Source organism: Lepidochelys kempii, chromosome 25, assembly GCF_965140265.1.
Source record: "Lepidochelys kempii isolate rLepKem1 chromosome 25, rLepKem1.hap2, whole genome shotgun sequence".
Classification (NCBI taxonomy): Eukaryota; Metazoa; Chordata; order Testudines; family Cheloniidae; genus Lepidochelys; species Lepidochelys kempii.
Window position 1 is genome coordinate 6,009,102 of NC_133280.1, and position 27,083 is coordinate 6,036,184.

At 57.1% G+C, this 27,083-nt stretch overlaps 1 protein-coding gene across 3 annotated transcripts; it reads right to left on the reverse strand.

Moving 5' to 3' along the window:
- Positions 1 to 362: 362 nt before the first annotated feature.
- Positions 363 to 26,605, reverse strand: ABHD17A (abhydrolase domain containing 17A, depalmitoylase). Of its 3 annotated transcripts, none has more exons than XM_073323761.1 (5): positions 26,267 to 26,605; positions 22,426 to 22,968; positions 8,904 to 9,098; positions 3,474 to 3,653; positions 363 to 1,503 (listed from the first exon to the last, which is right to left on the reverse strand). In XM_073323761.1, the coding sequence occupies exons 2-5, from the start codon at positions 22,731 to 22,733 to the stop codon at positions 1,278 to 1,280; spliced, it is 909 nt and encodes a 302-aa protein (XP_073179862.1). In that variant the 5' UTR covers positions 22,734 to 22,968; positions 26,267 to 26,605; the 3' UTR covers positions 363 to 1,277. The 3 variants fall into 3 exon arrangements, with proteins under 3 accessions (XP_073179862.1, XP_073179865.1, XP_073179863.1); XM_073323764.1 differs by lacking the exon at positions 26,267 to 26,605 and adding an exon at positions 25,450 to 26,253; XM_073323762.1 differs by lacking the exon at positions 26,267 to 26,605 and adding an exon at positions 25,438 to 26,253.
- Between the last annotated feature and the right edge of the window lie 478 nt (positions 26,606 to 27,083).

Below are 27,083 nucleotides of genomic sequence, written 5' to 3' on the forward strand. Positions count from 1 at the left end.
AGAATCCAGAGGGCAATGGAAGTGGCATAAATCTCCTGTGCCCCCTTGCCCTAGCAGCACATCCCAGAATGGAGCTGGCAAAGAGAAGGGTTCCCCAGTGGTTTTCATCCACCTTAGACGGGGGGGCATGATAGTGGGGGGGAGGGGGCACAGGGTGACTGCCCTTGCTGGTGAACTCATGCTGGGCTCACGGGCCTGCAGCTGTGTGCTACTTGGGCGGAAGGGGGAAATCAGGCTGCTGGCATGACACATCACACTGTGTAAAGTGTCATAAATTGTCCCTTGTGCTGGACTCTAGAACCACCCGATCTGGGACGCCCAGAGGTGTAAAAAAGCCCCAGATGGGCACCTGGTGAGAAGTGTTGTAAAATTTTACATCTTAAATCTTTATTCTTCGATTCCCTCCTTCCAGCGTGACTCGAGGGATCTGTCTCTAGATATTTGGAGTAAAGAAAGGGGGTGCCCCAAATACAGGGGAGTCTTGCGGAAAGAGAAAACAGGACGGATGCCGAAGATCGGGGACAGCGCATGTCTCTTAACCATCTTTGCCCGACCCTTTTCAGAGAGCAGTGGTTGCACGTCGGGGCCGTTCCTTCCCAGCAAGGAGCTCAAATGCCACTCGGTCTCCTCCATCTCTGCCCTCCTGGTCCTCACTGGTGTTCGATCCAAGGGAAGCTTTGCTCAGGGCCAGAGAGCCCTGCTCCTCCATTCTGATGCTACTGATCTGGGTAAGGCAGAAGGAGGGGTGGGGGGTGTCTCATGCAGTGATCAGATCCCAGATAGGAAAAGGCATGGGGCTCTTCAGGGATAATTAACCCCCTCAAACCTGCGGCAGGGCCAGGACTCCAAAACATCTCATTGCTCATGGCAGAACAGCTGCATGATGGGAAAGGAACTAAGAGAGCTGTCTGCAGTGGGGATGGGGGGACAGAACCCACAGCAAGCTCCAGAGATGGATCGAAAGTGGCCTCAGCACTTGGAGCAGGAGTCGGGAAGCTGGAGCCGGTCTTTTCCCCACCGCATGGGCTGGGGCTGCCCAGGCTGAAATGGGAGCCATCCTGCATGTCCCGTCTGTAGTGTCTGGCGGGGAGGCGGAGGGTGGGCCGAGCCGGGAGCACAGTGCCTGGAAACACCAATGACTTGAGGACTGGCCACGTCCCGCCAGCTCGCCAGCCTCCGTGTGGGCTGGAGCTGAGGCTGCCCAAGTTGTTACACCTCCAGGGGGCAGCGCGGCCCGATCCTGCCTCTGGGTCAGAGTCAGGGGTGGCAGCTGGGGCTCAGTTGCGTTGGCTGGTCAGCTCCTGGGAGATGAACTTCCGCAGGCGCTCGAGGTACTGGCTGTACAGTTCAATGTCATTGTGGCCTGCCCCCTCCACCCACAGGGGCTCCACGGCCTTGGGGCAGCGCTCATACAGCGCCAGGCCGTGAGAGAAGTCGATGACCTCATCTTCGGTGCCATGGATGATGAGGACGGGCGAAGTGATCTTGGACACCTTCTCGATGCTGCCGGGAGGAGAGAAGCAAACAACCCCTGAGCAAACCCTGCCCTGCATCGAGCACCTCCAGCCACGAGGGGCGCCCCAGAACACGCTGCAGCCCAGGCCCCACCACTGAAATGCAGCTGCCTCTGGGGTGGAGGAGGGGAAGCAACCAACTAGCTCACAGCCCCGTGCACAATCTGTTGGGGGTGGAGGGCCTGAGGAATTATGGTAAGGACTTGCAGCAAACCCCCACCCTCCCCTAGCTAGACTGCAAACCCCTCACGACAGGGGCTGTGTGTCCTTTGTCTAACACCCCATAGACCAGTGTTTGCCCACAATAATGGGCTTGCTAGGGGTGCCACAAGATCGGGGGCAGGGCCTCCACATGGATTGGCCCTCAGACCCAAAGAGGCGTGTTCTGAACTCGGGTTGAAATACCACATGGCAGCTCAGATGGCAGCTCAAGATCCAGTCCAGGCTCCATCTGCATCTGCTCAGCCCAGTCCAAAGCCCTCACTAGGGTTTTCACCTGGTTCGCTAACCTGAGTTCAGAACGCACCTCTTCTGCTGCGAAGACAGACCCCAGGGACCCCAGGGACTCTGGCTCCGCCGTGCTCCGACCACAAGTAAAAACAGGGGGCTTCTTCCAGCCAGCCCTGTCAACTCCTAGATTTCAAGGCCAGAAGAGACCGGTGTGGTCATCTGCTCCGACCTCCTGCACGCATCTGGCCCTGGGCCAGAGGATTTCCCCCAGTGCTTCTTGCAATGAGCTCAGAACTCAGGGAGCCTGAGCGCATCCTTTAGAAAGAGCCGACTGATCGCCAGTCAGAGATTCCAAGTGATGGAGGATCCACCATATCTCTTGGCACAGTTCCCTGGGGATTTTCCTTTCGGTACATCCCTGTTCCTGGAGGGTTTTAAGAACAGGTTGGACAAAAACCTGTCTAGGTTTACTTAGTCCTGGCTCAGCGCTGGGGGCTGGACTAGACAACCTCCCCGGGTCCCTTCCAGCCAGACATTTCTATGATTCTGTGATCAATGCTGCCTGTAACTGACAGCATGTGTACACGGCTACAGAACACCTGTGGCTGGCCCGGGTCAGCTGACTCGGGCTCGCAGGGCCATCAAATTGCAGGAAATATTCTGGCTCAGGCTGAAGGGGTCTCAGAGCTCAGACTCCAGCCCAAACATCTATTCTGCAATTTTATAGACCCACAGCCCGAATCAGTGGACCAAGACCAGCTCCGGGTGTTTTACTGCAGTGTAGACGTAGAGGTCTGCAGGGCAAACCAGAGCTACGGCTGTCACTGTGATTACACAGGGACGCCGACGGGAACTTAACAACCCATTCTGCTGATGCTGCGCAAACAGGAAAAGCCTCCCATGCCCATTTGGGCAACTAACGTCTGCAAGGCACTTCGAAGGCCCCAGGCTGAGGTTCCAATGCAAGCGGGGTGCTGTGGGTACAAAGCAGCACCATGCAGGCACCCTGTAATCTCGCTGTTTTGGGGGATGCGTGGCCACTTCTGGAGGAGAATCTGCCTTTGGTCCCCAGGCTGGCTTTGGGGCCCAGCAGGCGAGGCGGCAGCACGAGAATGTGGGAGGGTGGGATTAAACTGGTGCCTCCCCGTCCCCTTACAGGGGTGGCTGGATTTCCAGAAGGGCAGCTGGCAGCCAGAGGGGCCCCAATTTTCAGACCCAGGCACTTTAACAGTTTGTCTGCATCCTGCCATCTGGCACCAATGGACATCCATGCACCCCGGCGGAGACGGGCGCCTCCCCAGGGGATAATCAGATGTCCTTCCAAGGCATCCGCACAGAAAACAGCCCCAAGGCTCACCTTTTACCCACCATCTCATGTGCTGCCCCCCACCCCTGCAAGGGCGAGTTGCAGTTGGAGTCCATGTGGACACTGGGCCATCGTCCCCTGGCAGCCTGAGCTGAGCAATCTCCCCAGCTGGGGGGGGGGGTCAGTGTGGGGGAAACACTCACTTGGGGAAGGCGTCAAAGCAGTACGTCTTCTTAGTGTCGGGGAAGGCGACTCTCATGCCCGAGGTGAGGGGCGAGTGCAGCACCACGGCGGCACACTCGTAGCGGGAGGCCAGGTCCACGGTGGGCACCGTGCCGATGCTCTGCCCGTACAGGATGATGTTCTCCGGGCTGATCCCATACCTGGGCAGGAAGGGAATCTGGGGGGTTAATTCCCAGGTGCTGTCCAGCTGGGGGAGACATCTCCCTGCAGCCCCAAAGGGAAATCCCAACACAACAGGTTGATGGCGAACAAGGAACTGTCCCGCCCAGGCCAGGAGATGGGCTGGAAGGTCCGACAGGCCTGGCTCCTATGACTCTCTGAGAGTGAGGGTCCCTGGGCAGAGGACACTAGGTGGTGGGATTCCCCCCAGCCCATTGGGGACCCCAGTACAGGGCAATGCAAAGGGCAGCCCAAGCCGGCTGTCTCCCTGCAGGCCACCTGGGCAAAAGGCAGGTTAACCACCCCCAACCACAGAGACCGAGTGACCCACCCACGCTCACACAGGCAGAGCTGGGCCATGCACCCCGGACTGCTGAGTCCCAGCCACGCAGCAGCCTGTTCCCATCCTTCCCAAGGAGCCGTTGCAGGGGGGCTCTGGGCTTCCCCCCGAGAGCCGCAGCAGGGAGCTGAACCCTGCACAGCAGCGAAAACACCGACTCGGGCTTGTGGCACTGATTTACCTCCTGGGGGGGGGACGGGGGACGTGGGGCCCCCCGCCCTTGGGCCTGATCCTACTCCTCCTGGCCGCTGCCACGGAGCTCAGTGCACGAAGGGCAGGGCCCCCCTTCTCCTAGCCTCTCCCCCCAACGCTATCAGCTGAAACAAACACCCATCCCCGGGCCAACCTACATGCACTGCAGAGGTTGCCATGGTGACTGGCTTATCCCCTCTGGGTTTCGGGTCTCGCCCCTTCCACAGGTGGCTGGCTGCCCCCCAGCCCAGATTCAATCGGACCAGCCTGAGGTGCCCCCCCCCTTGGTCCTGGGCACGCTAAGATCCTCAGGGCTGGGCTGCCCTGGGTCCTGATCCGTTCCCCACAGGGAACATGACTGAGTCCCGTGCAGGCCTGTGGGGCTGATGTAGGGCAGGGAAACCTGGGGGAGGCAGAGGAGGGGACGGCTGCTCCAGCGGGGGGCCCGGGCCCGGGGAGCTGCTGAGGGCAGGGGGTGGTGGTGGAGGGAAGTGCTGGGAGCAGAAGCAGAGGCAGAAGCAAGGCAGGGAGGGCCCTGGGCAGGAGGGCGGCCCAGCCAGGAGCCAGCAGAGGGACTGTGGGGTGCAGGGGCCACTGACGGCTGGGAGCAGCCGTCGGGTCTGGGGGGCTCCATGTCTCATTGTCACCCACCCAGGATCAATTTAAGTAAGGCATCGAGCAGGCCCGGGCCCAGCACAGCCTCCCCAGCAGACGGCCGCAGCTACACGCCATCCCCCTGGCCTGCTCCAGGCCACAGGGATTCTCTGGATCACGAGCCCTGTAGGGCGAGGATCGCTTATCCACCTGGCTGTGACCTACTTCTGCACAGCGCCGCGGGCGGAGGCAGGGCCGCGCGCAGGACCCAGGCAGACGCTGAGCAATTAGCAACGTCAGCGGCTCCAGTGTACATTTCCCCAAGGCGTTCGGTGCTGGGGGAAGATGCCGCATGCCGCGTTGGCAGTCGTGGGGATAGAGGCTTCTGTTTACCCACAGCCTGGGCAACAACCGGGCAAACTACCTCCCCCCACATCCCCAGCTCTGGAAGGACACACCTCTCCGGTTGAATTACTAAGGCCCAGTCAGCCCCGCGGGGGCTTGGTCTTTCCCCCGGTTTGGATCCTTCCCTCTGGGTGAAATACAACTGAATTGCCAGTCAGTTTTCTCGGTGCCAGTGAAGACATACACCTGCTCTGGAGAGGGATACTGGTACTGAGGGACTGGCCAATGAGCCTTCCCTCTCCAGTGGGGACTCAGGGCTGGGAGCCTTGTCTAGACTAGTCATTTCTGCCTTGGGCTCAGCTTGAACCTGGAGAGGGAAGGCGGATTCTTTTGCTGAGTGCTCAGCCCCACCCTGTGGCTTCTCTCTTTTAACAGAGCCCAGCCCACGTCACCCAAACCGGAAGGCTCCCCACAGCACCGGGCGATGAGTCACCCCAGAGCGAAGCAGCTGGGTGGGCTGGGACTGTCTAGCACCACCACATAAATCGCGGCCTCCGGCCTCTCCCTCCTGCTTCCCCCTCTGCAGAGACGCCGGCCCCTGCCTGTGACTGCCCGGATGACAGGGCCGGCGGCTCTCCGAACAGGCACTAGGCAGTCAGAGGAGGGACAAGTGGCCTCCTCCGAAGACCACAGGAGGAACCCGCCTCCCTGCTCAGTAGCGGGAGTGCAGCCGAGTGGGTAGCGCAGCAGAGTGGGACTCAGAAGAGCTGGGTTCTGTTCCTAGTGCTGCCACTGAATGGCCTTGGGCAAGTCCCTATCCTGTGCCTCAGTTTCCCTGCCTGCCCTTTGTCTCTGTTGTCTAGCTAGGCTGTGCTCTGGGACTGGGACTGTCTCACTCTGTGTCTGCGCAGCACCTGGGACAATGGGCCCAGGTTTAGCTTGGCTCTAATACAACTAGTAATAAAGGGAACCTGCGTGGGGGGAGGGGAATGTGGTGCTCTCTAATGACATGCAGAAAAGGCCTGAAGCTTTATTTGTTTCCTGGTGTGGTTTGTCACATTGGGAACTCAGGCGTCCTGGCCCCGGTTAGACGCTGAGCAACAGCAGAGTCGACAGGGTTAGACACGGGCAGACCATGCCCCCCAGGGGAGTCCTGGTCAAGGGATTTCTACTCAGGCTGTTCACACCACTTCCCTTATTGCCTTATTCCCTGTAGGAGAAACACTCCCTGGAAAGAAGATTCAGTGATCCTGTCATCCAGTTCAAAGCTCCTGCTGCACATCCCAGTGTCACCCAAGAAGTGCTCCAGCTAAACCAGACCTGCCGCCCCCGCCAGACACAAAACTAGGTGGAACAAACCAAACCTTCCAGACCCTCTTCCTACCATATCAAAAAGGGCACAAACCTCCCCACAGCCCCTTGCTGGGCACTTCCAGGACAGCCTCTGAGACTCCCAGCCACGCACCCGCCAGCCCCCGGCATCCAATCCACAAAGGCCCCCTTGGCACCGATCGACGCGTGGCAGGAGAAAGCATCCGGGCCCGTCCCTTCGCGCTGAGTCAGCGGGGCTCATGCATCATGGTTGGTTCTCCAGGATGCTTCCTTCTGCCACCTGTCCCCCATCCCTAACCACCACCTGCCCAAAAAGGAGGGGTTCAGCCTCTGGGGCCCGGGCAGCCCTTGGCCTCGTCGCTGAGGCTACTGAGGTGGTGGCCAGTGAAAGCAACCATCTCCACTGGCCGTGTCCCCTGGGAGCTGAGCTGGGACCCACCAGCCCCCTGCATGCTGGCAGCACCCAGCCCTGGACCATGGTCACACTGGCCACCCCAAGGGGAAGGCTCCGTCCCTACGGTTCCCCCGGAGCCTGCCCACACGCACCGTCCCGTGCATTAGCTCAGCCCTGCCCCCACCCCACCAGCGGCCTCCCCTGCGAGCCCCTTCCGAGTGGCTGTCTCGCCCGGTGAGGTTTCCTGTTTTCCACAGTGCAGGCCACAGGGCTTTCCTGGCCCTCCCCGCCCCCCCGGCACTCTCTGTGGTGACCTCGAGCTGGGCTGCCTGCATCTCACTGTGGGTGACGGGTTCCCAGCCACCTAAAATGCTGAGCCACCAAATTGCTGTGTTCTGAGCCAGCTGGGCCTCCTCAGGGCGCCACTGATTTTGACGTTTTGATTCTGACCTTTTTGCTACAAACCATTTGCAGAAATTACGGTGAATTCGCAAAACGTTTTGGTCAATCTGAATCTGCCTCTTTCGCTGGAAAAAGTTTCAGTGGAAATATTTCCCCGGCTCTCCTTGCAGTATCTGTGGCTCGGGCCCGGAGAGGGAGAGTCACACACGTGCTACCAGTGGTCTCCCGCCGTGGCCTGGGTCGGGGGATGCTGGGATTAGGAGAGCTCTCCTCACCCTGTATTGTCTGGCCTCAGCCTCAGCCACTTGCCTTCACGCTGGTGTGGATCTAGGCTGACGAGAGAACTGGGGGACGGGGCTCCTTGTTGGTGGAGGGACAGAGCCGGGTGGCGGCCACGTGCTGCAGCCAGCATTGCCTTGCCAGATCCCCCAACAGCTTCATGTCGCAGGGCGAGAGGATGGAGCCTGGTGGGACTCCACAGAAACATGAGATCTCCCAGCAACACCGGACGGTTCATCCCAGTGGAGCGCTCCAGAGTTGGGAGTCAGGAGTCCCTGGGCGCCTCCCTTCACCTGGAACATGGCTCCCTATGCACATCTATCCACCCAAGCCTGGGTCCTCCCTGTTGAACAGATGGGGAAACTGAGGCACTGAAAGGTGGAAGTGACATGATCCATTGAGTCGGTGGCAGAGACAGAAAGAGAACCCAGGAGTCCTAGCTCTCTGAGGTTTAAGCCACAAGGCTGTCTCTCCTCTGTAGATAGCTGAGAAATCTGCCCATCTGCCCCAAAATACTCCCCCACTTTTAGCCCAACTCTCAGGCTTTAAAACCTGAACCTTCTTCCAGGTTCACAAAGGTGTGGTGGGTTCCCTCCTATCGCCCCCATTATTTCTGTGCCACGTCTGTGCTCCCTGGCTCCCTGCAGAGGGGCTCTGCAACCGCAAGGAAAGCTGCCCTCCGATAAGCCCCAGAAATCTCACCCTACAGCTGTCCCGAAGGAGCAATCTGTCCCACCAGGTGACAGTCATCCAGATCATAAATAACCCTTGGCCCTGCTCTAGCACATGAGGCTCTCAAACAACTTGACACACAATAAGCAAAACCCCTCATCACATCTTCTATGAGGCAAGTCAGTATCATTCTCCCTGTTCTACATATGGGGAAACTGAGGCATGGAGGGGAGACATGCCCAAAGTCACAGAGTGGGACTCAGATCTCCAAAGGCCTATCCACTGGGCCATGGTGCCTCTCTCAACCTTAACCTGCAGCCCTCCCCCTCCCATGCTCTTCTGGCCCTGAGCTCCACTCATGCCCCTCAAACCTGACCCACAGCTCCCAGGCTATGCCAGCCCTGGGATCCCCCCCAACTCTGCCGATGCCCTCCAGTCCTGACCTGCAGCCCCCTGCTATCTCGGCTGTGGGGGTCCTTCCTATCCACAGCTCTGTGATGCCCCTCAATCGCAGCCTGTAGCCCCTCTATGCCAGGCCTGGGGTCCCCAGGCACTGACTGCCTGAGCAGGACTCCGGGAAGGCCAGATCTTCCTGTACCCACTTCCCTTTACTCCCCATCCCAAGCAGCCTTGGGCCTGTGAGGCCATTGGGGAGGCTAGCCGGCCCCAGGCAGAGCTCACCTCGTTCTCAGGGCCTGCCAGGCCGCATCGATGTCAGCGTAGAGATTCTTCTCCGAGGGCTTCCCCGTGCTCATGCCGTAGCCCGAGTAGTCGTAGGAGAAGATGTTGCAATTGATGCGGGTGCCCAGGCCGATGTAGAAGCTGCTCATCTGGCCCAGGTCCACAGCGTTGCCATGGGAGAAGAGCACCGTGAACCTGCCGGGGCAGAGCTACGGGTTAATGCACAGAGAGGGGCAGCCGGAGGCCCTGGGCCATTGCTGAGCACTGCAGCCTCCTGCCAACTGTCCTGCCCCCACAGGGACCCAGCACAGGACTGGGGAGCCGCTGGGAGCACCTCGCTAGCCAAGGGCTGGGGGAGCCACAGGAGGGGGAATGGGGGAGGGGAATTTGGGAGGGAAGAGGATGCAGGGGAGATCAGGGGGCACGGAGAAGCCTGGGGGGGGGCAAAGGAGGGGGAGGTACAGGGGAGGGCCGGTGCCAATGTCATTCCAGAGGAGAACAGGATGGGAGGAGACGGGAGATGGAAAGGTAACTCCAGCAGAACGGAACCCAACCCCTCCCCAGCACCAGCCCCCTCCCCAACTTGAGCACCCCCCAGCTCAGTCTAACTGACGTTCTTCTAGCCCCCCCGCCCCCCCGGCCCGCGTGCTCCTAGTTGGGAGGGGCAAGAGGCCGGAGGCTGCACGCCTCAGACGGCGCAGACCCAGTGAGGGCAGGGGGCTGGGCCCACCAAGCGCCCACAGAGAGCAACGACCTTCCACTGAAGTGAACAGCGAAGTCTCTCAAGCAGCCGCTGCCCCCCCTTCCCCGCTCTGCCGCCCGCCGGCAGCAGAAGCAACAGCAGCAGGAATCGTTGTTACTGCCCCACAGGCCGGCCTCTGGGGCATGCCTGGTGTGGGCTCTGAAGACCTGCGGGCAGTGGTGATGAGCCTGACACTCTCCCCTCTGAGTTCACACCGGCCTGGCACCATGGTGTGGGCTAAGAAACACCACATTAGAGGGAGGGGAGTGGGTGACTCTTCCCACCGGTTGTTTGCAGTGTAGCTGTAGCCGCGTGGGTCCCAGGAGACCAGCGAGACAAGATGCGGGAGGAGGGACCAGCTTTTACTGGAACCCTCCCACGTTAGCGTCAACTTCCTGGACACTATGATCCGCTTCCACAATGGAACCCTACAAGACAACCATATACAAGAAACCCCAGGATCTCCCCACCCACCTTCACAGATCCAATAACCGCCCCAAACACGCCAAGAAATCCGTTCTCTACAGCCTGGCACTCAGGCACCACAGAATGTGCTCCGAGGGGAAGGTCCGGGATACACACCTTAACACATTTAAACCCGCCTTCACCAAACTAGGACATGCCACCAGAGAAGTAGATTGCGTCATGGAACGGGCCACCCAAAACCCCACGAGAACCTGCTTCAGGACAGAAATAAAACCCCCTCCAACAGCACACCCCTAGTTGTCACCCACCTCCTCATACCGGAATCCATGCGGGGTATCATCTAACAACTACAACCCATACTCAATGGGGAGCCCATCCCGAAAGAAATCATTCCTGAACCCCCATTTCTGGCCTTCAACCCTCAACCTCTCCAAGCTCATCAGAAGCAAACTCTCCACAGACCAGGCCACACCAGCGCAAAGCGGCCCCAGACCCTGCCAGAACAACAGATTCAAAACCTGCATACACATCTCCACCGCTACAACAATCAACACCCCCATCCCAACACACCTTTCCAGATCCATGGGTCCTCCACGTGCCTATCACAGCCCGTGGTGGGCCTCATCCAGCACATTAAATGCCACAATAACAGCTGTGTGGGTGAAACCAGACAATCACTACGCTCTCGAATGAACTTACACAGGGAAATGATAAAAGCCAAACACACCCTATCACCCTGTGGGTGGACACTTTTCACAAAGCGATCACTCCACACCTGACTTGTCAGTCCTCGTCCTCAAAGGAAACCTGCACAACGCTTTCAAAAGACGAGCCTGGGAGCTTAAATTCATAACTTTGCTAGACACTAAAAATCACAAACTGCACGGAGACACCTGCTTTATGGCTGTTACAACAATCCGTAACCACTGACCCCCTCTTTTTGTCCTATGACTGTGGAGGTGTTAATGGACAACTCTGCCTTGAATGGCCCCTTACTTACAATATATGCTGCTACTCATGCTAAACAAACTGTTCCACCTTGCATTTTGCTGGGAGGACCTTTCCCAGACCTGAAGAAAAGCTCTGTGTGGCTGGAAAGCTTGCCTCTCTCACCAACGAAGCTGGTCCAGTAAGAAGCATTACTGTGCCCATCTTGTCTCTCTTTCCCCTGGGGCAGAGCTAACCTCAGTTACGTGCTCAGGCATGCTGTGCTGCGGGGTGTGGGGGCCTTCGTAAGATGGGGGGCACTCCTCCCTCTTCGGCGTGTTGTGAGCATCAAAGTGTGAATGCTGCTCAGAGCGAGGCCAGGGGATGTGACTCGGCCTTACTCTGAGGGGAGAGCAGATCTTCAAAGTGCACCAGGGAAAACCAGCTTCTGAGCAGTCCGCAGCCCAGGGGGAAGGGAGGGGCAGGGAGCCACATGCTCCTTGGATCCCAGCCGCCAGAGAGATCAGAGACCGAGCAGCTGGCACACGCGCCTTCAGCCAGACGGGGCCGGCGTATATGAGGCCGCCAAAATTGACAAGGCAGAGAGGCTTGGCTGGCGGCATCTGCAGCCAGACCAGGTGCTAACACACTTCGTCAGCTTAGAGGCAAAGAAATCCCCTGCAATCCCAGCCTGTCCTCATCATGTGCTAAATCCAGGCGCCTGCAAAGAACAGCGGGGGCAGGTCTGTGCTTAGATCAGCTCTTCATGGCACTCCTGGTTCGGCTGGCACGTTTGGAGGCAGAAATCCCACTCATGGGCAGTCAGTTCCTCTTTGCCAACCCCAGTCCCCCTCGCCCGGCCTGCTCGGTCGCCAGGTCCCAGCGCTGCCTGCAGGAGGACAGCCCCACAGGACAGACGTACGGCACCAGGGTCCCAGCAGACACATCCCAAAATCCGGGGCATGTGAGCCTGGATGCAAGGCGGGACGACCCCCCGCCAGAGCTGGTGTCTCCGACAGACGGCAGTGTGACCTCATGCCGGCCACGGAGAGCCTGAACTGCCCATCGGCGCCAACCGTGCCGGAGGATGGGACGGGAAGGGGGCTGGGCAGCAGGTGGCCTGGCTGGGAGTGCGGCCCCCAGAGCAGCCTCCAACCCCAGACCTCGGCCACGGCTTCTAACGGTCAGAAATGGACTACGCGAAAACCTCCCATTTCTGCTTTGCTCAGCTCTTCAATTCTTGTCCCCCCATCCCGCTCCCCCAGCTGCTGTCTTGGTATGGGCCAGCTGCTCTGGCTGACCCTCGGTATGAGCTGTCTGGCCATTGGTACAGTCTGGCTGACCCGTGGTATGGTACAGCTGACCTTTGGTACAGTCCAGCTGGGGGGACCCTTGGTGTGATCTGGCTGAACCTTGGTATGGTCTGGCTGGGGGACCCTTGGTGTGATCTGGCTGGTCTGGCTGGGGGACCCTTGGTGTGATCTGGCTAGTCTGGCTGTCCCTTGGTACGGTCCAGCTGGGTATGGTCTGGGTGGGGGACCCTTGGTGTGATCTGGCTAGTCTGGCTGGCCCTTGGTACAGTCCAGCTGGGTATGGTCTGGCTGGGGGACCCTTGGTGTGATCTGGCTGGTCTGGCTGGCCCTTGGTACGGTCCAGCTGGGTATAGTCTGGGTGGGGAACCCTTGGTGTGATCTGGCTGGTCTGGCTGGCCCTTGGTACAGTCCAGCTGGGTATGATCTGGCTGGGGGACCCTTGGTGTGATCTGGCTGGTCTGGCTGGCCCTTGGTACGGTCCAGCTGGGTATAGTCTGGGTGGGGAACCCTTGGTGTGATCTGGCTGGTCTGGCTGGCCCTTGGTACAGTCCAGCTGGGTATGATCTGGCTGGGGGACCCTTGGTGTGATCTGGCTGGTCTGGCTGGCCCTTGGTACAGTCCAGCTGGGTATGGTCTGGGTGGGGAACCCTTGGTGTGATCTGGCTGACCCTTGGTACAATCTGGCTCGGTGACCTTTGGTATGGTCTGTCTGGGTGACCCTTGGATTCCAGGCTCTCTCACCCATGCCCCCTGCCCTGGTTCAGGCCTCACTCCCTATCACCTGGGTTGGTTCCTCCCCCGCGCCCCCCACCAGCAACTTAGGCTGGCCCAGCCGAATTCAGCTGTGCTCCAGGTGCCTCGGCCACGATGCCGTCTGCTCCTCTCAGCGACAGCTGTGGGCAGCATCTTCCGCTGGGCGGCAGGGAGAGCCCTTGACTTTCCCAGAGCCAACGTCAGGTGCCAAGGGGCAGGCTCCAGCTCGCCGCACCGGCCCTGCAGACCCTGCAGGCCACCACGCCAATGCAGATACACATCGCCCCACATGCAAGGTGCGGGGACAGACATGTAATACACTGCACTTATCGCTGCCCTTTGCCCTCCTCACCTGCACTCTGGATCAAGCCTTGGGTTCAACTCCCAGCTTTGCCACTACGCCTGACAGGAGTCCTTGGGTAAGTCACTTTCCTCTCTCTGTGCCTCAGTTTACCCATCTGTAAAATGGGACGAATGACACTGACCTCCTTTGTAAAGTGCTTTGACATCTCCTGAGGGAAAGTGCTGCGTACAAACTAGGGATTATTAACCAACCTGCCCCAAAGCTTATTCATTCCTCTGGAGCAGCCATACCCAAAATTATTCCACTGCTATACCCAATTTACGCTGGCCAGATGCCCATGATGGGTAAACTTGGGCCTACACCAGTTCCAGTTTAAGGTCTGACTGCTGTCACTATTGATGAGTTGTACTAAAGGAGCCCTTAGGGGTCCCCAATTGAGATCAGGACTCTATCATACTAGGCACAGAACAGACACATAGTAAGAGACAGCCCCTGTGCCAAAAACTTGCAGCCTAAACAGAGGAGGCAGACAGGTGGGAGGGGAAGGGACTCGCCCAAGGTCATCCACAGGTCAGTGGCAGAGCCAGAAACACCCAGGTCTCCTGAGACCCAATATAGTGCTCTACCCACTAGGCAATGTTGCTTCAGCAGGTGTTTTATACTACGTGAAAATACAGCTCTCATTTCTCGCTTCAGAAGGGCCTAAAATCGTGCACATGAAAGCCACAATGCTTATGCACAGACAAACTATGTGAGGTTATTTTGGGGCGTGAGGGGATGTGGGGGTGTGTGTGAGGGGGGGAAGGGTGTGACTGGCCCATTCTGAGCTGCGCTGTAGTTAGACACAAGGACCAAGATTCAGAGGGGAACGGGGGAGGATGGGAAACAGCATTTAAAGTCAGGTCCTAACGCCTAAATGGGAAGCTGAGCTGCTTTTAAAAATCTTGGTCATGGTAGCAAAGGGCTTTTAGTCTAGACACACAGAAACTGGGCTGATTTAAGTCAATCGGTTTCTAAATAAATTTAGATCAAACAGCCCTGTGGTGCGGACACACTTAAATCGTGTTCGTGAGGGCCTCCTCCTGGGAAAAGCTTAATTTGGTTTGTTACCAGATTCAGAATCTACTTTAGCTAAAATCACTGTAGTTTCTGTGTGCTGAGCAGGGCCTCAGGGGCTGGGATTTACAGGTGGAGGGATAAGTCCCCTTAAAATGTCTAAATCCATTTCTAGCATACAGTAGAACCTCAGAGTTACAAACAGACCAGTCAGCCACGCACCTCATTTGGAACCGGAAGGACGCAATCAGGCAGCAGCCAAGACCAAAAAAAAAAAAAAGAAAGAAAAAAGGGCAAATACAGGACAGTACTGTGTTAAATGTAAACTACTAAAACAATAAAGGGAAGCAGCGTTTTTCTTCTGCAGGGTAAAGTTTCAACGCTGTACTGAGTTAATGTTCAGCTGTAAACTTCTGAAAGAACAATCGTAACGTTTGGTTCAGTTCCGAACACTTCAGAGTTACGAACAACCTCCATTCCCGAGGTGTTTGGAACTCTGAGGTTCTGCTGTAGTTTCTCCTGTGACACGTGGTATAAACAGGTTGCATGATGGTTGGAAGTGGGGTGTAGACTTTATTGGATACCCTATATACCTGACTTGTGCAATGGGCTTTCCAAACTCCGGCTGAGAAAACCCTTATTGTATCATCCAGCATTCTCTGCTGGCCCTGCTATGTACACTTACAATTTAGACTGACCTGGCCATGTCACTTGAGGGAAGGGGGTGTAAAAAGTTCAGACCCCTGAGTGCAGGAGTTAAGTCAACCTAACCCCCAGCACAGATGAGCCTAGGGCAACTGAAGAAGAAGTTCCTCCCCGTGAGCTGTAATGGCAGTTCCTCAAGATGTGTGTCCACAGGGGTGCTCCACTTCAGATGTGCGTGTGCGTCTCGCACCCTTGATTGGAGATTTTCCAATAGCAATGCCCGTTCAGCCAGCGCATGGCCCTTAGCCTCATCGTGCCGGACCCCGAGACTATATAGGGGTGTGTCGGCGAACCGTCCTCCGTGCCTTCTCCACCCAAACATCTCTGCAGAGAACCGTCTGAAGCAGAGGCAAAGCAGAACGAGCAGGGGAGCACCACAGGGACACGCATCTCAAAGAACTGTAGTCACTGCACAAGGTGAGTCATCTCTTCTTCAAGTAATGTCCCTGTGGGTGCTCCACTTCAGGGGACTTCTGAGCAATTTCCCCACAGGCAGGAGGGAGCTTCAGAACTGAGTCCAGAATTGAAAATAGTACTCCTGTACCCTGAGCCACATCAGATCGGATGGCCTGGATCACGGCGCAGTGCTCTGAAAATGTAGGTACTGATGCCCACACGGTAGCCCTACACATCTCAGACATCAGATGTTCTTAAGCAATGCTGTGGATGTTTCTTGTGACTTGGTAGAATGTGCTGTCACCCCTTGAGGAAGATGAACGCTTGCGGTCTCATAACAAGTGACAATACATCCAGCTATCCACCTCGACAATCTCTGAGCAGCAATCGTAGATCCCTTGGCTATATCCATGGAGGAGATGAACAGCCTGGGTGACCTTTGAAATCACTTGGTCCCATCCAAGTAGAAGGCCAGTGCTCTTCAAACATCCAGGGTATGAAAACAGAACCCCTACATAGGTCTATGGCTCTGGGAAAACCAATGGCAGATGAATAGATTGGTTGAGGTGGAACTCCAAGAGAACCTTAGGTAAGAATTTAGGGCATGGGTGTAAAGAAACGTTATTCTTGTAAAGGGGAGTTCCGCCATCAAGGTGCAAATCTCCCCAACTCTACTGGCGTTGTGATGGCTCCTAAAAAGGCTGTCTTCATAGATAAATGGAGTAGAGAACAGGTTGCCGTAAATTCAAATGTTTCATAAAGTAACTGAGTACCAGATTGAGGTCCCAGGTTGGGGTCGGGTCTCTACTTTCGGGGTAGAGATTCCCCAAACCCATAAAAAACCCAGATACAGGATGAGCCAATATGGAAAATCCCTCTATATTCGGATGAAAGGCTGATATTGCAGACAAGTGGACCTTAACTGGGTTAACTGATAACTCTAATTTCTTCAAATCCAGCAGATAATCCAGGATTGCCTCTTGTCGGGGGTCAGCAGCCACTACCGCCAGGACCTCGGAGAACACCCTTGGGGCCGAGGAGAGACCCAAGAGGACACCAGGGCTCCGTCTCAGGCCAAGGCGCTAGAGAAGGAACTGAGGGCGGTTTGCCCGCTCGACCCTATATGGCTTCGGTGTCTGGCATAAGGAGGCATAGGGCGCATGCGCCGCCCAAACGGACACTGCTAGCGGGAAATTCTCCGACCAAGGGCTCAAGGGGCACCTTAAGCAGAGCAGCCACAGGGACACTACTTGAAGAAGAATTTTTCCACCAACCTAGCTACTGCCGCTCGGAGAGGTGGGTTAAACTTCCACCGCTATAGGAAACATCTGCACGACAATGCTACACTGGCGTAGACATGGTCTCACGCTGCTAACGCTGTCAAAGCCCTTCGCAAACGCCCTTTCATTAAGTTTCATGACAAGCAGGAACTCTACACCGATAAGGGACCTTTTCACCCACCACTAAGAGGCATCCACCTCTGGAGTGGGAACACAGCAGCTGTTTAACCCTGCGCTGGCACGCTTATGTAATCGTTGAGGACAGGAAGTGTGGAAAACCCTGCAGGGAGGATTCGCTTCAGAAGAAGGTCACTACCTTAGCCAGGAGCCAGGTCTAACATGGACAGAAAGACCCACTTCCACCCACGCAGCATCAGGCAGCACTGCCTCCAAGGAGGGGAGTGCCCCCTGCTGAGTCACTGACCTCTGGAGGTCTCCGATCCAAAGAGCGACCCAGTTTGAGAGACCCAATGCCCACGGTGGCCCAAGCAACAGGCATCACGCCACATGTCAGCTGCCAGGAACAAAGGCAGTGACCCAAGAATTCCAAAGGCAGCTGCGAAGCCCCCGGCCGTGCAGAGAGCTTACGCAGCAGCTGCCAGTTCCCAAACTCAGCCGTGCCCCTGCAAGCCCTAACCGCAGGCAGGATGAACAGCAGACTCTAGGGCAGGGCACACACAACGTGAGGAGGCCTCGGTGCTGCTCCCTGGTCTGCCCTTCCCCAGCTGTCACTGCCGGGTGTTGGGAGCCGCCACCACTTTTTGGAGGTTTAGGAGTGGGCCAGACAAGTTCCACCCCAGCCTACAGGGGGGAGCATGGAGCCTTGGATAAGAGTGGCACAATATCAGCCCCAAGCAGCCTAGCAAAATGTACCTGCCCCGGCACAAAATCAACAGCACCCGGCACAACTGTGTCTCTGGGTGCCACTTTGTAAGACACACAATAAACGCTCTCCAAGATGATCAGAAAGGCAAGTGATGGGCAAGGAATAAGAACCTAAAAAGCACAGAATCATGGGGGGCAGATGGGGAACTAGTGATATTTCACTTGCCCATGACAAATAGTTGCTAGCCCGGGCATGTAGAAGGTAAGTTAAGTATTTGAGACGCCCTCCATCCATCTCGGGATTATTCTGCCCTGCAAGGCGGGTTGAGAGCAAAGATCTAGGTCTCTACGTGTTAAGATGTTATTCACAGGGAACAAATATTTAATAATGGGCTCTTCAATCTACAGAGAAAGGTCCAACCCGATCCAATGGATGGAAGTTGAAGCTAGACAAACTCAAACTGGAAATAAGGCATACATTTTTAACGGTGAGCGTAATTAACAATTGGAACAATTTACCAAGAGTCATGGTGGATTTTCCATCACTGAGTTTTCAAACCAAGATTGGATCTTTTTCTACAAGACCTGCTCTAGGAATTATTTTGGGGCAGTTCCCTGGCCTCTGTTACGCAGGAGGTCAGAGTAGATAATCCAAAGTGGTCCCAACTGGCCTTGAATCTATGATCGCAGATCAAATAGAAGGGGTGAAGTAGGAAATAAATATATCATATTTGTGACTTTAAATCTCTTCTGTCTTTGTTGTTTTGGTTTTTTTCCTATTTAGAAATAAAATCTCTAACATTTTAGACCCAAATTTGCCAAAGCAGCCCCTGACTCTGTTGGCTTCTATTATCACAACTTCAAACACCTAGGGAAGCCTAGTGATCAACCACTGGAACAAGCTATCAGGAGGAGGGAGTCTCACCTCTGGCTGTCTTCAAATCTAGACCCTAGACCCAAATCTAGAATTCTGCAAGACTAGCTTTAGCCCAGGGGTTTTAAACTTTTTTTCAGTTGCGGGCCCCTAAAATATTTTGAATGGAGGTGCAGACCCCCATAGTCTGTGGATCCCCAGGGTCCCATGGATCCCAGGTTGAAAACCACTGCTTTAGCCAAACACGAGTGATTTGGCTCAATACTTGGGTAACTGGGTGCAATTCTCTAGCCTGTGATACACATGAGGTCAGACAAGATGTTCTAATGGTCCCTTCTGGCTTTAACTCTATGAATCTATATCCCGGCTCAATTGAAGTCGATGGCAAAACTCCCACTGGCTTCCGCAGGGCCAGGACATCAGCCCATGGGTGTCCTTTTCAGAGGTGGTGAGCAGCCGCAGAGCTCAATGACGCCAGCTGGGGTCCTGGGTGCCCAGCATTCCCCAGCCGTCTCAGGCTGGGCACCTGGAGATGGAAACCACCAGTTGCCCTGAGTCGTGAGTTCTCATCTTGAGGGTCACAATACCCCTGCCCACCCTGCATTGCTACGTGGGAAGGGAATCCTGGCTTAGTGGGAGCGGGACCCCGAGACAGAACAGGTTGGGAAGCACCCGTGGACTATCATAGAATCATAGAATATCAGGGTTGGAAGGGACCCCAGAAGGTCATCTAGACCAACCCCCTGCTCGAAGCAGGACCAATTCCCAGTTAAATCATCCCAGCCAGGGCTTTGTCAAGCCTGACCTTAAAAACCTCTAAGAAAGGAGATTCTACCACCTCCCTAGGTAATGCATTCCAGTGTTTCACCACCCTCATAGTGAAAAAGTTTTTCCTAATATCCAATCTAAACCTCCCCCACTGCAACTTGAGACCATTACTCCTCGTTCTGTCATCTGCTACCATTGTGAACAGTCTAGAGCCATCCTCTTTAGAACCCCCTTTCAGGTAGTTGAAAGCAGCTATCAAATCCCCCCTCATTCTTCTCTTCTGCAGACTAAACAATCCCAGCTCCCTCAGCCTCTCCTCATAAGTCATGTGTTCTAGACCCCTAATCATTTTTGTTGCCCTTCACTGGACTCTCTCCAATTTATCCACATCCTTCTTGTAGTGTGGGGCCCAAAACTGGACACAGTACTCCAGATGAGGCCTCACCAATGTCGAATAGAGGGGAACGATCACGTCCCTCAATCTGCTTGCTATACCCCTACTTATACATCCCAAAATGCCATTGGCCTTCTTGGCAACAAGGGCACACTGCTGACTCATATCCAGCTTCTCGTCCACTGTCACCCCTAGGTCCTTTTCCGCAGAACTGCTGCCTAGCCATTCGGCCCCTAGTCTGTAGCGGTGCATTGGATTCTTCCATCCTAAGTGCAGGACCTTGCACTTATCCTTATTGAACCTCATCAGATTTCTTTTGGCCCAATCCTCCAATTTGTCTAGGTCCTTCTGTATCCTATCCCTCCCCTCCAGCGTATCTACCACTCCTCCTAGTTTAGTATCATCCACAAATTTGCTGAGAGTGCAATCCACACCATCCTCCAGATCATTTATGAAGATATTGAACAAAACCCGCCCCAGGACCGACCCCTGGGGCACTCCACTTGACACCGGCTGCCAACTAGACATGGAGCCATTGATCACTACCCGTTGAGCCCGACAATTTAGCCAGCTTTCTACCCACCTTATAGTGCATTCATCCAGCCCATACTTCCTTAACTTGCTGACAAGAATACTGTGGGAGACCGTGTCAAAAGCTTTGCTAAAGTCAAGAAACAATACATCCACTGCTTTCCCTTCATCCACAGAACCAGTAATCTCATCATAAAAGGCGATTAGATTAGTCAGGCATGACCTTCCCTTGGTGAATCCATGCTGGCTGTTCCTGATCACTTTCCTCTCATGCAAGTGCTTCAGGATTGATTCTTTGAGGTCAGCGGCGCTGGAGAGCAACGGCCCCTCTGCACAGTACATCCACAGCCCACCCCAGCCATGGGCCCGGACTGAGTTGCAAGGGCTAGCACTGGGATCACAGCCTGGTCGGTCCTTGGCCAAACTGCGGCACAGTTGGCCAGGTGATCCAATCATGGCTCTTCCGTCATGGACACCAACCAGCCACTGGGCTGAGACCCACCCCCGCATATCCAGCGGATGGAGAGGTACCGAACAGACGCCTGCCCTGAGGAGAAGGCAACCCCAGCCCTTCGCCAGGGCTAGGGAAAGGCTATGTAGTGTCCGTGGGGTGAGGGTGGGCCTGGAGAGGGAAGGGAAAGGGTTAATTGAAACTGACATTCTGTGGGGCTCATTGGCCTCCTTATATGCTCCCCGCTGGTAGCAGAGAGGGTCTTCTCAGCAGAGAGGGTCTTCTCGATGCCCGTCCTGCCACAGCTGTGATTCTAGCGCAGCACCTGCGAGGGACCCTGCTTTGGTTTATCAAGGCCCAACCCGCGCACACCGAAGGCAGCGGGAAGGAGTGGGGCAGCACGGAAGGGAGGGAGACGTGGCTGCTGGATTGGGGACACACACTCTTGGGAGGAACTGTGAAACCTGAGCAGCTCATGGACCGATGCCCTCTGGCAGCAGGGTGAGAATGGGGAGGAAGACACACCAGGGCAGATGCCTGAGCAAGTGTGGGGTCTCACAAATCATGGCATGTGGGACACAGAGACTTGGGGAGGGGTGTTGGGGGTGTGAGGGGCACAGAGGTCTCGGGGGAGGGGATGTGATTCCACTGGCACTCCTAGCTCAGGAGAGCGGCTGGGGTTCCAGGTGCGAGTCAGGGCCTAGAAACCCCAGACTCAGCTAACGAGACTAATGAGCCCAGCCCACTGAGTGGGGCAGGGGAGTGGGGCTGAAGATCAGTTGCGGGCAGAGACACAGAAAGGAGCCAGCGCTGGTCCACAGTCCATAAATAAAGCTACCACTCACCCCACCCCTCACTGCCCCCAGCTCTGCCACCTGAACCAAGGTGCCAGCAAGCTGGAGCCCAGGCCCTAGGCTCAGGTGAGGGAATAGTGGCCAATCAGAGGTGGGCAACAAGGCCTCACCTGGCAACGCATCCTTGGGAGCCTGGGAGCAGTCCCCAGGGCCCCCATACGAGCTGTGAATGTCTCCGGCAAAGGGGCAGGGCCCCCACAGGCAGCCTGGACACTCCCAGCGCAGCACACCTCACCCATTCGCCTGCATTCAGCCTCGCCATTATTATTCCATAACCCTCTGCCCTGCACCAGCAGCATCCATTGGTGGATCTCACAGCACTTCACAACTATCAGCTAATTAAGCGGCACAACCCACCCCCCAGCATAGCGCCATTCCCCTCATTCTACAGATGGGGGAAACTGAGTCACAGATCAGGGGAAGCAACTTGCTCAAGGTCAGTAGCAAGGCTGAGAACGGAACCCAGGTGTCCGGGTCAGCAGCAGGGCTGGGAACGGAACCCAGGTGTCCGGGTCAGCGGCAGGGCTGGGAACGGAACCCAGGATTCCATGCCCCAAGCACTGTGACTTTACTACCTCCCTCCCCTTTGATCTTTTTGTTTGATTCCATCCCCAATTCTAGGTATGAGCAAAACAGGTTTTGACAGCCAACCCGCAGTGAGCATTTGCCCGGGCGTCTCCAAATCTCTGTGACTGGGCATCTCGCTTGGGAAGGTGCCCGATCTGGCACCGGGTCGCTGCAGGCCAGGAAGTGGCACCATGTAGGAGCTGCATTGGCGCAGGATGGCACGCTCCCTACAAGGTGTCACGGACAGAGGACCTGCAGGAGGGGATCAGACCCTTGGCCCAACTGAGTCGGGAATCCTACCCCCTGCTCTGCAAAGCGGGTTCAGCTCCCAGACACGTCCGCAGCTTGCCACTCACCTAGCGCCAGGCACACACCGGATATACATGCAGCTGACCCGGTTCCCCCGGCCACTCTTGGTTAGGAACACCTCAATGGTGTCCAGCTCCCGCTGGGCGTACTGGAAATCCGCCCGGTCCGTCAAATGCAGCTTCCATCGCCCCGCGGTGCCTCCTCTCAGAGAGCTGGTGCTGCCCACGGGCTCTGGCTCGGGGACCATGGCGTAAGTAGGCTCCGGGGGGAGGAAGGCCAGTTTGGCCGCTATCCGGCTGGGGCAGGGCGGGCAGCAGAAGAGACAGCACAGCTCACTCACCGACAGTCCGTTCATGGCGGCGGAGAAAGCACCGAGCGCGGAGTTCAGTTTATTTTTCGATTTAACGAACAAAATCAAAAGGAATTTTTTTAAAAAACCAGCAGATCCGGCCTGGTCACCGCCCGTCTCCTCAGCCTGCCCTCGCCATGGCGGCCATCACGACCAACGGGCCAGGTGTCTGCTGCGCACCCCGGCGCCGGTCAAGGTAAGGTCGGCCACCCTCTGTCCGTCCGCACCGGTCGGCAACGCCCTAGGACCGAAGGGGGATGGACAAGGGGTTGATGAGAAACCACGGGTAGTGCAACCTGGCAAAAAAGAGCATCCCAACCCACGCTCCGAAAGCTACTCAGCACACAACCACACAATTCACACACCCCGCCCCAGGAAAACACACACAGCATAACCAAACAATAAACACCCCTCCCCAGAAAAACACACACAATACGCACTCTTCTTTGAAAAACACATAACACCCACCACCTCACCGAAAATACACACTTTATACCTACACAATACAACCCCCTTGCTGGAAAATACACAATAGACACACACAAAATATACCATCCTCACTCCAAATCCCACAAAACACAACACACAATACACACCCACACAACACATACTCTCATCAAAAACCACACAAACGAACACCCACACAGTACATTCACCTCATCGAAAACCACACACAAACCACCCACGCAACATACAACACTCACTATAAATCACACACAGTATGCCCACACAACACACATCCATCACTAAAAGCCACAAAAAAACCACCCCCATGCCATACTCTGCTGACACATAATTCACCCACCCAACATACGCCTGCCACCAAAACCCCCACACAGCACAGCCGCACAACACACCGAAAACCACATGCAGCTCATACCACTCACCTACCAAAGCCACACTCTGACCAACGCACACGGATCACCAACACACGCGACACACCTCCTGCGCCTCAAACCCCACACACAAGACACAATGCCCACCATGGCCATGATCCTGCAATCCGGTTGACAGATTCCCTGCCCCCCCTCCCCCACACGCAGAGCTCAGACGACGGACATGGGGCTAGCATGTTGCGTGTGCTATCATCCTATGCATCGTCACACAGCACCACATCCACTCCAGAAATTACACAACGCCCCACGCACGGGGCAGCAATTCTGCAGCATATGCTCACAGCCAGGAGACAGAATTTAACACACACACCAAAGCGGTTTCTGCAAGTTTGGGCAGAGCCTCCCGTCTGAGGAATGTTAAACTAGCCTAGACCCCGAGGAATTCTACTCCAGCTGCTTCCGCAGGCGGGGAAAGAAGAGGAAAGGGTGGAAGGAAAGAGAGGCCTGTGAAATAGAAGGCTTATATGGAAATATTTCTATCCCGAATAACTGGATCCCCCCCACTCCCAGAATAACTGGATTACACACACACCCTCCCTCCCCCCCCCAATCTGGGGCTTGTTTTACATTAAGGGCCAAATTCTGATCTCACCCCAGTGTAAATCCTGAGTAGCTGTGCTCAAATCAATGGAGGTCCTCGGGATTTAGGCCAGTGTAGGAAAAAGCAGGATTGTGACTTCCCCCTGCCTCCCAACACAAGCTGATGGGGGGCAGGAGGGAGATGGAAAATAATCTATTCAGCCCCCCCCCGAAAAAAAGAATAGGTCCCAGGATCAGAGGCGCACTTCCTTCCATTTCATTCTTCCCTCCGGCTGGGATATTTGTGCTTTGTGCAGCTACTCAGCAGAACAGCTGCTCCCCTCTAATGGTACATCAGAGACACACCACACAGAGAAACACACCTGTCCACACTGGACAGGTGTCTGCCACGCAGACATGGCAGATGCCCCCTACACGTGTGCCATTAGACACACGTGCGGCCGCACGACCCCGCTGCCTGCATGACAGGCACACACAGAGACGCACACACAAAGGCGAATGTTTGCTCGCTTTTCACGGACACACCAGAGGGCACGCTCACACACCCAATGACCCATATTACAGGCACACACCTGTGCGCGCTATAGACACATGCGGGGTAGAAACACACGCACACGTTTGCAGCACAGGCTCACGCCCACCCCTGTCGACTCTACAGACACGCGGATTAGAAAACACACACACCCCCCCCCCCCGTCTACACTGAAGACACACCTTTTTCGATACCACAGCTTGACAAAGCCCTGGCTGGGATGATTTAGTTGGGGTGGGTCCTGCTTTGAGCAGGGGGTGGGACTAGGTGACCTCCCGAGGTCCCTTCCAACCCCGATTCTTACAGACACAGTCACTCCCCGGCCCACACAAGACTCGTGTCACACCCCGGCCCACACAAGACTCGTGCAGCCCAGACGCACACTTATCGGCACCACACACACACACTTATCTATACTGCAAACACAGCACCATGACAGAGCTACAAAATACACGTAAGTATCCATGCGACAAACACACACTTATCTCTATTCCCAGCACCCGGTATGAAGACAGTATTTGGGGGGGCAGAAGAAGGGACCAACCGCCGGGGCTTGCGACTGCTTAAAAGAAACCAAAACTAGCCCAAAACTAGCCCCTCTCTCCAAGGATCTAACTCCAAACTTAACTGGGGGGTTGGGGGGGGGCAGCGTTTGGATTTACACAAGTAGGCTGCAACCCTGCCCTTGCAGAAGTCAATGCTGGGAAAGGGCCCCAGCACGCTAGAACAATGGGATAATCACCCCCATAATCACCCCCACATCCTGCAGGCGCCTTGGGCCCCGCTGAGCAGGGCAAGTTCGGAGCTGGAGATATTGAAGGAGCCGAGGGAGGAAGACACCAGCAGCCGGGGCGGGGGGTGCGGGGGGACGGCTGCAGTTGGGGCAGAGGGAAAGAAGGGGCGCAGGGAAAATCAGCTTCTAATGGGACTGGGGGGCGGGGGAAGGTGATTGCAGCTGGGGGAAGCGATACAGGGGGATTGAATCAGCTCCCAGATGGGCTGGGGGCTGCACCGGACGGGCTGGGGGCTGCAGGGGATCGGGCTGGGGGCTGCACCGGGACAGGCTGGGGACTACAGAGGATCGGGCTGGGGGCTGCAGGGGATCGGGCTGGGGGCTGCACCGGGACGGGCTGGGGGCTGCAGAGGATCGGGCTGGGGGCTGCAGGGGATCGGGCTGGGGGCTGCACCGGGACGGGCTGGGGGCTGCAGGGGATCGGGCTGGGGGCTGCACCGGGACAGGCTGGGGGCTGCAGGGGATCGGGCTGGGGGCTGCAGGGGATCGGGCTGGGGGCTGCACCGGGACGGGCTGGGGGCTGCACCGGGACGGGCTGGGGGCTGCAGGGGATCGGGCTGGGGGCTGCAGGGGATCGGGCTGGGGACTACAGGGGATCGGGCTGGGGGCTGCACCGGGACGGGCTGGGGGCTGCACCGGGACGGGCTGGGGGCTGCAGGGGATCGGGCTGGGGGCTGCACCGGGACAGGCTGGGGACTGCAGAGGATCGGGCTGGGGGCTGCAGGGGATCGGGCTGGGGGCTGCAGGGGATCGGGCTGGGGGCTGCTAGGCAGGGCACCTTTGCTCCCTTATCCGCTGCAAGCTCCGGAGCAGGGAGCATCCGGGCTCAGAGCCGGTCCCGGGCCCCGCTCCGAACCGGGCCGCTGCTGCCCGCTCCGAGCCCCGCTCCGAACCGGGCCCGGGCCCGCTGGCGCGCTGAGCAACTGGAGCCGGGCGCGGCCCCCCGCATCCCCCCGGGGGCCCTGCAGGCTGGGCCCGGCGCGCGGCGCGGCTCCCGGGCGCTCCAGGCTCCTTGGCCGGCGCAGCCAGCGCCTCGTCCCCTCGCTCCGAGCGGCCGGCGGCGGATGTGACAGCAGCGCAGCCCGCACTGGAAGTGACGCCTCCTCCTGAGTCCTGCTCCCTGCACGGCCCCCGGGGAAGGAGGAGCAGGAGCCTGGTGCAAAGACATGGAGGGAAGGGGGCTGCCTGCTCCCCGGGCTGCAACCACCCCCCTTCCCCCGCCTGGTGGGGCTGCCTGCTCCCCGGGCTGCAACCACCCCCCCTTCCCCCGCCTGGAGGGGCTGCCTGCTCCCCGGGCTGCAACCACCCGCCCCCCCGCCTGGAGGGGCTGCCTGCTCCCCGGGCTGCAAGCCCCCCCTTCCCCCGCCTGGAGGGGCTGCCTGCTCCCCGGGCTGCAACCCCCCACTCCCCACTCTGGAGGGGCTGCCTGCTCCCCGGGCTGCAACCCCCCCTCCCCACTCTGGAGGGGCTGCCTGCTCCCCGGGCTGCAACCACCCCCCCTTCCCCCGCCTGGAGGGGCTGCCTGCTCCCCGGGCTGCAACCACCCCCCCTCCCCCGCCTGGAGGGGCTGCCTGCTCCCCGGGCTGCAACCACCC